The sequence below is a fragment of the Aegilops tauschii genome, chromosome 2 (assembly GCF_002575655.3).
Source record: "Aegilops tauschii subsp. strangulata cultivar AL8/78 chromosome 2, Aet v6.0, whole genome shotgun sequence".
NCBI lineage: Eukaryota > Viridiplantae > Streptophyta > Magnoliopsida > Poales > Poaceae > Aegilops > Aegilops tauschii.
In genome coordinates this window covers 18284460-18296538 of record NC_053036.3, presented here as the reverse complement: position 1 = coordinate 18296538, position 12079 = coordinate 18284460, and the positions used below count along the sequence as shown (strand labels likewise).

At 46.8% G+C, this 12079-nt stretch overlaps 1 protein-coding gene across 2 annotated transcripts; it reads left to right on the top strand.

Annotated features, from left to right (window-relative positions):
- The first annotated feature begins 5092 nt into the window (after positions 1–5092).
- On the top strand, positions 5093–10168 carry LOC109733491 (uncharacterized). Of its 2 annotated transcripts, XM_045232488.2 has the most exons (5): positions 5093–5998; positions 6073–6145; positions 6282–6395; positions 6498–9565; positions 9674–10168. In XM_045232488.2, exons 3-5 carry the CDS (start codon positions 6381–6383, stop codon positions 9675–9677), a joined length of 3087 nt encoding a protein of 1028 aa, XP_045088423.1. In that variant the 5' UTR covers positions 5093–5998; positions 6073–6145; positions 6282–6380; the 3' UTR covers positions 9678–10168. The 2 variants fall into 2 exon arrangements, with proteins under 2 accessions (XP_045088423.1, XP_045088422.1); XM_045232487.1 differs by lacking the exon at positions 5093–5998 and having other exon boundaries at positions 6008–6145.
- The last annotated feature ends 1911 nt before the right edge of the window (positions 10169–12079 follow it).

Sequence of the window (12079 nt, the reverse complement as noted above, 5' to 3'; positions counted from 1 at the left end):
AAATAAGTCAGGGTATTCAGCCTGTGGTGCTTGAGCACCCTGCCTGCTCATGCTCCTGCTCTCCATTTGTGTGTTGTGGTGTGTAATTTTTCAGTGACGGACTGATTATTGTAATGCTAAGCAATTCCTTTGACTTGTATACAAATGGTGATTTGTGTGTGTCATCATATACAAACTGCAGCTTTATGTTTTGTTTTGTGCTGATCATACACACATGGTGATTTGGATAACTTTTTTCTTGACTGGTTCTTGCTGCAAACAGTTGCTCTTTATTACCTAGATTTAGACCTGGATTAGAGTAGATAATAAGCCAGAGGGGGTTAACTGATTAATTCTAGGTCCTATTGTCTGTAGAAGATGTGACTTACTCCCTCCGTCCGCGAATAAGTGTACTTCTAGCTTTTGTCTTAAGTCAAAGTTTTGAAATTTTGACCAACTATATACAAAAGAGTAATAACATATATGACATCAAATTGATATATTATGGAAGTACATTTCAAAATAGATCTAGTAATATTAATTTAGTGTCATAAATGCTAGTACTTTTTTCTATAAAGTTGGTCAAAGTTTTAAAACTTTAAAGTTTTAAACCTTTTCTATGAAACAGAAAAGGTTTCATAGAAAATTAGAGGCATACAAGGTGCGGCAGCCAGCAGCGAAACAACTAGGGATGGCGCCAGTGGCGGTGCCAGGATTTTAATCATGTGTAGTCAACTCAATCTTGTGTTGTCAAGATATATGTATTTCTACGAATTTTGTATTATTTTTGGCATGATTTGTGCTTATATATGATACTTTTTCCACAAAGTTGTGTAGTCATTTGACTACACAGCCTATACATTGGCTTCGCCACTGCTTCGACCATGTTCAAGACCAAATGCCAAGCCAAACTCAAAGCTTTTTTGCCTGGCTTCTCTTTTTCTATGACAGGCTAAACATCATAGATGAGCAGAGCTAGCTTTAATTAAAGACAAAATTTCTTGAGAGATAATGGTCCCGTCTGCTCTCTGTGCGCCTCTGGTGATTGCTAGGGATCATCTTTGGAGGAATTGATCTTTAAAGTAGGGACCGCTGACTAGCATCCTTTAATCTTGATTCACCTTAATAACCCCTGGTAATTCTTTGAAGAAGATGAGTCTGAGGCTAGGAGGTCTTTCAATATGCCTTCTTCTTCGGTGAAGCTTGAAGTGTGGTAGCTGCCTCCGCTGCCGCCGCTAAACTGGGCGCCTCCAAGGTTCAGCCTATGCCTTCTCAGACCATGTCTATACTTCACCGAACCTATAGGGTCACACGCTTAAGGGTCATCTATCTGCTGAATACTAGACATGGAGTCTGAGAGAAAATCACCGAAAAAGTTTCGGACAGCGGAATCGTACCGCAGAGAGAGGTCATCGGATAAGTTTCGATGATAACGAAAATTTGTTTCGGAATACACCATTAAGTCAAATTGGTTTCGGCACATGCCTGATAATTCTTGGAGGATGCCAGAATCATTCTGGAAGCTTTTTGGAATTTTCTGAGATAAAAACCGGAAATGTTCCGGAGCTACCGGAGCCACTTCAGATGCGTTTCGCAGATGAAAATCACTAAAACCGGAATTGTTTCGGAACGCGTTGAAAATCATTTTAGTGGGTACTGAAAATGTTCTTAGCCCACATAAATATTTTCAGTTCGATCAGACGCTGAAAAATGTCGTCGTGAATAGTGAAAATCAGCTTTATGGTTACTTTATGGAAAGCCACCTTTTGGGGCTTTGCTCCAAAAGATCTTGGGGATGACATGGATGGATAGGAGCCATTTTTTGGGCCCCTCATGGGGGTGTGGCCGGCCACATGGGGTATCCCCCCTTGGGGACCCTCTTGTTCATTGGTTTCACTCCTAGGTCCTTGTGGAAGGACTTCATTCATGTGCATTTTGGGTTTTTGTGTGAAACTACCCTACCCCTTGGGATTTCCTATAAATAGAGGTGGAGGGGCAGCCCTCCACACTCATCCCTTCTCACATACAAGTGCCATGCAATGATCTGGCTTCTCTCTCCCTCCCCGCGAAATAGTTTCGTAGAGCCGAAAGGCTGTCTGGGTTCCGGCAGGAACTAGTTCTGGACGGCGAAGCCCTGCCAGATAGATGACACCGTATGTGTGCAACTCTGTAGAGAGATCGTAGTTTCGGTCTTAGTTCGTGAGTGCCTCCCGAAGGGCTGTCCGAGTGACCGTTCGAGTTTCGAAGGTCCTCCCGAAGGGCTGTCCACGACACCGTCCGGGGGGCTGTTCGACCGCCTCCCGGAGGGCTGTCTGAGGAGCAGATGAGGGTATACATCCTCGCGGTTGGGAGGTTGTAAATCCTAGCTGCGGGGATCTGCACCGCCGATCGTCATCGACTCTACTTCCCGCTGCGCTATGAGTCGGTAACGAAAAAGATCAAACCATGTATGCAGTCTCCATAGTGGTCCTGGGCTGGTGCGTAGGTCGGATTTTTTTTTTCTGCTGCGTTACCCTACACCATGTCCCCAGACATAGCAGGAGGGCACGGAAACGACGCACTCGTCGGCCAGGGCGGCGGTGAGCTTCGGCCATGGTGGGAACCGGAGCTAGCGAACGAATGGGGCGACGGAAATAAGGGGGAAATCAAGAAGGGCTCACGGCGGAGCTGCAGGGATGGTTAGTGGGCTCGAGGACGAGCTGCAGATGGTGAATCGACGCCGGTGACCGTCGGGGCAGAGGACGAGGATGAGCTCGATTCGGGCATCTCCGGGATCCTTTGCTTGAGTTCTTCCGTGGAGAGATCAAGGGTGACGAGGGGGGCCTCCTGGATATTCCTTCTTGGCGAGGTCTAGTCGGTGGCCGCGCGGACCGCAAGCGACGACGGTGGCGGTTGCCTGCATAGGGAACGACGGCGGCTGTTGCCTGCGGAGGGAGCGGCGGTGGCCTGCGTAGGGAGCGGCAACGGCGGCGGTGGCCTGCGGAGGGAACGACGGCGGCTCCCCGCGAAGGGAGCGGCGACTGCCCGCGAGAGGGGAGGGGAGGGGGGCATGAGGGGAAGAAAGTTAAGGGCTTTTATGCTTTAAACCCAAACAGTGATGCCACGTAAGCAAAAAGGGAGGCCCACCGGTCATAAACATGTTTAAACGAGACTAATCCGCCGATCAGTGATTTTTGCAAAATGTTTACGAGAGAAGTGGTGCTTTTTGTCAAGAAACTGTAACCTAGTGTTTCCTGATGACCTAGCCCTCAAACCGATGGTTTTGTGCAATTTACTCCCTCCAGGGGCACCCGCCGACGTGTGTTCTCGTCACATTTCGACGAATTCAGATGATTTCCGCAACTCATTCAGATAAGTGGTGCCGATCTGCATATGGGGCCAGGGTGCATCTAAAATCTAAAGCGGCAACTTCGACCATGTTCAAGACCAAATGCCAAGCCAAACTCAAAGCTTTTTTGCCTGGCTTCTCTTTTTCTATGACAGGCTAAACATCATAGATGAGCAGAGCTAGCTTTAATTAAAGACAAAATTTCTTCAGAGATAATGGTCCCGTCTGCTCTCTGTGCGCCTCTGGTGATTACTAGGGATCATCTTTGGAGGAATTGATCTTTAAAGTAGGGACCGCTGACTAGCATCCTTTAATCTTGATTCACCTTAATAACCCCTGGTAATTCTTTGAAGAAGATGAGTCTCAGGATAGGAGGTCTTTCAATATATGCCTTCTTCTTCGGTGAAGCTTGAAGTGTGGGAGCTGCCTCCGCCGCCGCCGCTAAACTGGGCGCCTCCAAGGTTCAGCCTATGCCTTCTCAGGCCAAGGCTCTGCCAACACCTGCATCGTCGACCTCGCAGCACTGTACGCCTTGCTGTTGTGCTTCGGCTGCTGTGGTTCCACTTGGCAGTTGGCACAGCAAGGAGCTCTCCTCGGCACCCTTTGCTGAGGTACCAGTGGGGCCAGGGACTGCCGCATCGTTGGGAACATGGGATTGCCTCCAGGATATAAGATGAAATCCCCCTTGTGTCATGAGATATATGTATCACAGTGCAGACCGGCGGTACCCTGGCGTGGAACTGATGTTTTCGTTTTAGTTGTTTCCATGATAGAATACTGTGATAGAACCAGCATTTTTCGCAGTTCGCAACAATATTTCAGCCTAAACTGGTGCGATCTCCTGCTTGCAAATCGCGCCGAGTTTTCCCAGCGGGCGATTGCGGCCATTTTGCTCGCGATTTGAAATCATGGATAGAACCTTTAATTAGAAGCCTCGGTCTCATTACTCTCTCGCCGAGTCGATATGTTTTTGTTTCAAGAGCCTAAGAGAGGGAGTTGATGAATTTGGTACTCCGGTGTTTCTGCTTCTCTCTTTTGCTGTGAATTAATGTGTTTCATTCCTTGATAGGGGAATTTAAAGATCATGTATTTCTTAAAAGTAGAGACAGTGTTAATGCTGTAAGCCATCACCGTTTTGTAGCTGGATTATACTTTCTTAAAAAATCAAAATTACTTCAGCAACAAAACATTAATGTGTGCTTGCCATGCACGCAAATTTTCATGAATGAAATGACGTTCATGAAAGACTCGGGAAAAAATGCTGTTTTTTTTGTCGAGACCTCCATGAATTTCATTTATCATGAAAATTTGTATGCATGTGTAAGACACATCAAAATTTGTCATTCCATCAGGAATTTATCAGGGTGCATAATTGGCTAGTATTTTGTTTTGGATTAAAAAGGGTGCATAATTGGCTAGTACTAGTAAAAACGAAAAAACTGGGTACCCCTTTGGCAATTTTACAATTCCCCCATCTTTTTCGCACACATGCCCGACCGGCGCGCCGTCTCCGGCGACCACCTCAACTCCGGCGGGATTGGCGGGGCGACCGGCGAGCACGCGTCGCCGACGCAAAACTCAAGTCGACCACCCAGTCGTCCATCCTTGTCCGACTCCGCGAGCTCCAAAATGCATCGGCATCCCCCCTGGCCTTGGGCGGCGGCGTATGCGGCTGCTGAGCGACAGGGAGAGACATGGCGGGCGACCTCCGCGACACGCGCTAGAGGCGGCCTTGAGCGGAGTCACGCCGCGCCGCGGGAGAGTTGCGGTGGACCATGGTCTCTGGTCAGGCAGGTGAAGTTGTTCTGTTCTTCAGTTTGAGAAATGTTTTGCAGCTGGGGCAGGGGCAGACTGCAAAGTTGATTCCTCTGCTTCTCTCTTTTGATGAGAATTAACAAGTGTTTGATTCTTCCTTCACAGAGTGATTTAAAGAAGATATATTTGCCGAAACTAGAGACAGTGTTATTGCTTTGCCCTTTGCAATTCATCGATGTTTTGTAGCTGGCATTCCAATGGAGCCGCCTATGCTTCTCAGAGTAAGGGACTGTAATTGAAGTTCAGTTGCTTCCAAGCTCTTACTTTGTCAGGTTTTTGTGATCTCGTTCCACCGCCTATGCTATGCTTCCTATGAAGTTTATGTTATCTTGGTGAAGTTCAGTTGTTTTGTACTTAGCTGTTTAAACTCAGTGGTAACTGGTAAGGGGAAATGTTAAGTGACTGACCAACATTCAGCATGACACTTGAAAGAACTTCAGGTCGACAAACATTTGGCTTTGACTTGCGCGAGGTTGCATTGACGTGGCAAAGGAATGAGGCAGCTGACATGTGGGTTCGCGTCACTCGACCGGCTCGAACTGCTTTCATTCTATTTTTTTACCTCATTAACTTTACAAGTATATGAAAATATAAACTGTTTACAATTTTGGTTTAGAGGCAATGTCAATGCCCATAATGACGCTGTCTGTTCCTCAAGAAAATAGTAGCTGCATACAAAACTTTGTAGATTAATGGGATGTCAGACAACAACCAGATTTATCTTTACCTTTATATCCCTTTGTATCTTTAAACCCCGCAAGCAAAGAATCTGATGATGGATGTGTGTGTGTGTGTGTGTGTAGGAAGCAAAGAATCCGCAACTTTTATTTAGAGGGAGAGAAAAAGCAAAGCAGACGCAAGGAATGTTGCTACTGGGTATGCTTCTGCATGGCCGTTTCCCATACCTTGCTATCTGAAGCATAACTCTGCTCTCTGCATGCAACTTTCAGTTTCCTCACCCACACTCTAGTTTGCTGCTCGTGTGGTGTATCTAGGCTTGTTCCAGTGCAGCAGTTCATCAAGGTAACCATACCAATCCTTCTGTATACATATATGTAGTTCTATTAATTGCTTCTGCAAATTTATAGGCAAGTCTTCTTTTAACAAGGCATCAGGTTGTAACTTGTCCAAATGCTTGTGTCGGTCTTGTACATGTCAGGAAAGGAAGAGAATTAGATCCGGAGATTTCTGCAGATTGACCATGGGTTAGATATTCCAAACGTAGTTGCTGGTATTTGAAGGATTCATTTGATTCACTATGTCTAGACCGGAGGTAATCCATCACACACACCTCAATCTACTGTTAAGGGTTAAAGAAATAATAAAGCTAAAAGTGACAAACCTCATTTGGTGCTATTATTGCTGAACATTGCAGGACATTGAGATCCAGGCAAAAAACATCGATGCGGCAGCAGCAGAGATAATTGGTGTTCTGGAGGATACAAGCAAAGGAAATGTGATCTACTTTGATGGGTGGCGTGGATTTGGAGCATCAGCGGCACTCAAGGTAGTTGCCCAACGCCTGAAGTCATCAAAATCAAAGTTTGACAAGGTTATCCATGTGGATTGCTCGGTGTGGAAAAGCATGAGGGCTCTGCAAAAGGCAGTAGCGGAGGAGCTGAAGCTTCCGCAGTGTGTGATGGCCAGCTTCGATCGGTGTGACGAGGAGGACGATTTCAATGGGATAGACGAATGCTCTAGAGGGGTCATAGAAGATATCAATAGGGAAATCTTCGAAAAGCTTTATTACAGTAGATTTGTGGTGATTTTTCACAACGGGAGTAGAACATACATTGATTTTTATGAGTGTGGCCTCCCAGTAATACCATTCTTGAGGAACAAAGTGCTGTGGACCTGGCGCGGGAGGTTTCGGCTCGGTCTCGTGCCAGTCATGATAGATCAGGAGGAACTAGCAAAGGCGAGCATGCAGACTAATGTTTTTTTGTATTCTTCTCGTGAACATGAGGAAGTAGTGCGTGAAGAGGCCGAGGAGGTTGCCAAGTGCACGAGGTTTGCTGAGCCTGGCTACCTGAACCACAAGGTAGTCAGCCAGTGCGTCATGTACGGATGGTTACTAAGAAGAATCACCTCTGCTATAGGTCTGGACTTGGACGCCCATGGACCAAACTATTGGGTCTGTGATGGGATTATACAGGGCCAAGGCAATACATCAGCATGGGAAATTGGCAATTCTCTGCAGAGGAACATGCCCTTAGATTGGATGAGGAAGAACCCTAAAGACACAATTTATTTGGCAGATTTGCTTAAGAGAAACAATGATCTTGATGATGGTCGCTGGGTTTACATCACACACAAAGAACCTGGATGGAGTGATACTGTGCTGGCTCCTGTGGTGACATCCTTCTTCTTGTATGCAGATGAATCACCAACAAATACAATACCAATGTTGCCAGTTAGCATGTTCCAACATTCACAAAGCAGCAAGCTGCGTGTGTTACATCTGTCTCATTGCACCTTCAGTTTTGCATCTCCTCCTTTCTTCAACTGTGTCCAACTAAGATTGCTGCATCTGGACCACTGCAGAAATAACATAGGCAAGGAAAAGCATCCAAGCCCTAATGAAAGCATATCATGTTTCCAGAAGCTATGGGTGCTGGATCTGAGGTATACAGAATGGTACTGGCTGCTATCTGAAAAGATGAAGACAGTGATGGTTGAACTCAGGGAGTTTAATGTGGAGGGAGTCAAGCATGGGAGCATTAGTGATTTGTGTGGCGGTAGACCTAGCCTTGTCATACTTCGAGTAACAGCAGATCCAGTACATACGGAGAACGAAGACACAAATAATCAAGCACAGTTCCCCAATATGTCCAGTACAAACAGTGTTACAATACCTAGCTACATCAACAACGTCCTGCCTCCGTGGCTCGAGTCATTTAGCTTCATCAACAAAGCTGCAACTGATGCCAAGATATCTAGCATCTCCTTCCGGGGTTGTTCTCAGTTGAAGAATATACTTCTCAGAGGAAATTTGGGGAGCCTGGAGGAGCTGGACCTCTCGGGCACGTTAGTGAAAACCCTTGACCTCAGAGAAGTGGAATCTCTAAACCTCAAGTGTCTCATGTTGCTGGACTGCGAGAAGCTCCGTGCAATATTATGGCCACCAGAAGATAAAAGGAGATGGGTTTTGGAGAAGTTGCAGATCAACACCGTCCAATCTGCACCACCTAGCCAGAATAATTGGGAAGAGAAGATCAAGGAGGCTAGTCCTACTGCAGGATCATCATCTATCCTTACATTTGGGGCTTCACCATTAGGCACCAGGCGAATTGCATCTTTTGACTTCAATTGGTACATATCTGTCATGGATCCAAGGCTCATGCGGTCGCTTCTGCCCTTTCAGCGATATATTGAGCAAGCCTTTGTGTACATGGAGATTGATTCATCTCCTGCCAGTGGAGCTGCTGTTGGTGGCTGTCAGGTTGCTCAAGGCATCAGGAGCCAGCAGCAGATTGCTCAAGCTCAATACGTATATGCAAGTGATGTCTATCAAGAGGACCCGCAAGCTGTCAGTGCTATCGAAGGTGTGATCAGCTGGATGTGGGCTTGCCCACCTACTCCTACTCCACTTCCTCGAGACTGGTACTTCCACATGCAAGACGAAGAGAAGATGGAAAGAGGATCTTTACAACAACAACACAACGCCCGAAGGATTAATACCGGTGTTTGTTTAGCCCCTGTTTGGATGTGTGATAATGCACGGATGCTGTATGTGCATGATAGCTATTCCACCACTTGCATTCCATGCCCACAAAGTTCAGACTGGAGGTATCTTGACTGGTGCCGAGTTGAGAGGTGCCCCAAGTTATGCTCTGTCTTTGCTACTCCCCAACTAAGTGATGGTCGGACCGCCTTTTTGTGCTTGTCTACGTTCTGGGCATCCCAGCTCCCTATGGCGTCCTACATCTGGAACTGGAGTACAATATACCAACCAACAGGAAGTTCCTTTGAAGACCTAGTATTCCTGCACCTAGACTATTGCCCCAGGCTCAAGCATGTGCTTCCCTTGTCTAAGCATATGGACACCCTGCCTAGCCTGGAGACGCTGGAGATCGTGTGCTGCGGTGATCTGAAGGAAATCTTCCCTTTGGACCCTAATCGCCAAGAGAAGCAGGAAACTATAGAATTTCCCAAGCTAAGAAGGATCCACCTGTACCAGCTCTCCAACCTACAAAGCATCTGTGGGAGCAGGATGTCCGCGCCGAACCTTGAGACCGTCAGAATCCGGGGCTGTTGGGGCCTTCGATGCCTGCCGGCAGTCAGCGGCAGCACCACCAACCGGCCCAAGGTGGACTGCGAGAAGGACTGGTGGGACAACCTGGAGTGGGAAGGGCTGGGGGCGAAGCACGACCCTTCGCTCTATGAGCCGAGCCACTCGCGATACTACAAGAAGGCCCACCTGCCAAGGGTCACCGTTCTCAGGTGAGATATATTGATCAATAATTTGGTGTGTTAGCGAACTTAAACTTGCTGTTTCTATCTGTACAACTTTTCATCCCATTGATGGTTTGTTCTGCTGCACTACTGTAGGTAATCAAATCCATCCATGGTCGATGATCGCTACAGGCACGTCGGCCCTATGGTGCTACGGTGCTTAATTAGCTGAAGCTTTCTCTGGAGTGCGTGTTCATGTGTGTTGTTGCCTTACTTGATGCTGCTTGTTTGGTCCGTGTGGTTGTGTGAAATCTGCATATGCATTGCCATTGGTTTGGCGGTGCGTCTTCCAGTTCAGTCTGATTTGATTTGGTTTATCTTGATCTTGTGTGGTTTGTTCATATTTTCTTGATGAAAGCCATATAGGCTTCAAAGTAAGTATGCATCATCTGGTTGGATAGATGATGCAGGTAAAAGCTTTGAGAGAAATATAAATAAGAGAGGGCATTCAGCCTATGCTGCATGAGCACCCTGCCTGCTCATGCTGCTGCTATCCTGTTGCTCTCCATTTGGTGTGTGTTGTGGAGTGTGATTTGTCAGCTACAGACTGATTATTGTAATGCTAAGCAATTACTTCAACTTCTATACAAATGGTGATTTGTGTGTGTCATACATAAACTGCAGCTTTATGTTTTGTTCTGCACTGATGACATATAAGCTTGTGAAATTAATTTGGGTCAGTTTTTTCTTGACTAGTTGTTGCTGGATACCGTTCGTTTCTACTAACTAGATATTTATGCTTGGATTAGAGTAGATAATAAGCCACATGCGGTTAACTGATTAATTCTAGGTCCTATTGGCTGTAGCAGATGTGGCTTAGGCAACCCCAAATTTAGCAAGACTGAAGATGTTAACAACCAGAACCAGTACATACATGGCAGGCAAATAGCAGGACTGAAGCAGAATCCTTTTGTTATCAATTTGTCACTGAAATAGCAGGAAAACTTTGCTCAACTAGCTAGCGTGCAGCAACTACAGGAGCAACCACCGGCGATTGTTTTAGCGAAATTTCGACGAATTCCGTGAGTTCAGATGATTTCCGCAACAGATCCCGTGAATTAATTCTGAAATGCCCCTTCACCAAGCAGGTTTGGCACGACGCCCTGTCTTGGCTGCACCTACCTTGCAGCGCGCCTAATGGGGAAGGCTCCCTATCCGTCTGGTGGCGCACGGCGCGGCAGGCCACGCCCAAGCCGATGCACAAAGGGCTCACAACCGCAACGCTGCTGATCCCTTGGATGACCTGGAAGCATCGCAATGATTGTGTCTTCGATGCTGCAACCCCATCGACTAGCGTCTTGGTAGCAATGAGCAAGGAAGAAGCCGCGCTTTGGGCTACCGCGGGTGCTCGAGGCCTGCGTGTCATCCTTCCACAGACCTGGGACGTCCACTAATGTTTTCTAGTGCTTTTGTCTGTACCGGAGCCTCCTAGGAGGATGTTACAAACTATCTCTCTTTTCAATATAATGAAACGCAAAAGTCTTTTGCGTTTTCTCGAAAAAAAAAATTTAATTCTGGGACTTGGCGGTAGCAGATTTGGCTTAAGCAACTCTGAATTTAGCGAGACTAAAGATGCTAACAACCAATACATACATGTCAGACAAGTAGAAAGAGAATCATTTTGTTATCAATATGTCATTAAAATGGCAGAAAAAGTTGCTCAAGTAGCTCGCCTGCAGCACCTCAAGGAGCAACCACCAGCAAGTGTTTTGGCAACATTTCGACAAATTCAGCGAGGTCAGACGATTTCTGCAACAGGTTCAGATAAATAGCGGCGCTAAGGGCATTGAGCAAGAGAGAAATAAATAAGAGAGGGCACTGAGCTTGTGCCGCATGATCACCCTGCCTGCTCATGCAGTGCTGTGTGTGTGTGATTGACTGAATACTGTAATATTCAGAGGCAAGGCTATACGTATTTGCTGTTCAGTCTGTAGAAATTCTCCAAACAAAATTATTCAGAGGCACGGCCGCACGGGTATACGATATTTGGTCGTAACTGTTTAGTTTCTCATCACCCGCCGTTTGACCCATTTGGTGAACCAACCTTCACCCCATGGGCGACCTCGCTTGTTTTGAGAGAGCTCACCGAGTGGTGTCTCTCCCGCTAGTAGATAGGTAGGGTTTTAATCCTCGCATGGGCGGCATTTGGACGGATGGCGGCGCTCCTTCTTCAAGTCACTCTTCCGGGCTCCGATCCTCCTCAAGTTGGTCCGTTGGGACGGATTAGACGGAGCTCCCGACGTAGATTCCTTCCAGCTCCTTGGAGCGGTGAGGTTAAGGTTTCTCGCCGTGCGCGCGCAATGGCGATATTTGGTGTCAGGTTCTTCAGATCGATTTAAGGATTCAACGGGGAGCTGCGGCTCCAGGATGCTGGACCTTAGCGTCATCGACAAGATCAGGCTGGCCCCATTTGCATTAATTACTCCGACAAAGGAATATTACTTAATTTGTCGGAAACTAACCGCAGCTTGAGAAAGTGCAAATGAGTCAATTCGATCTTTG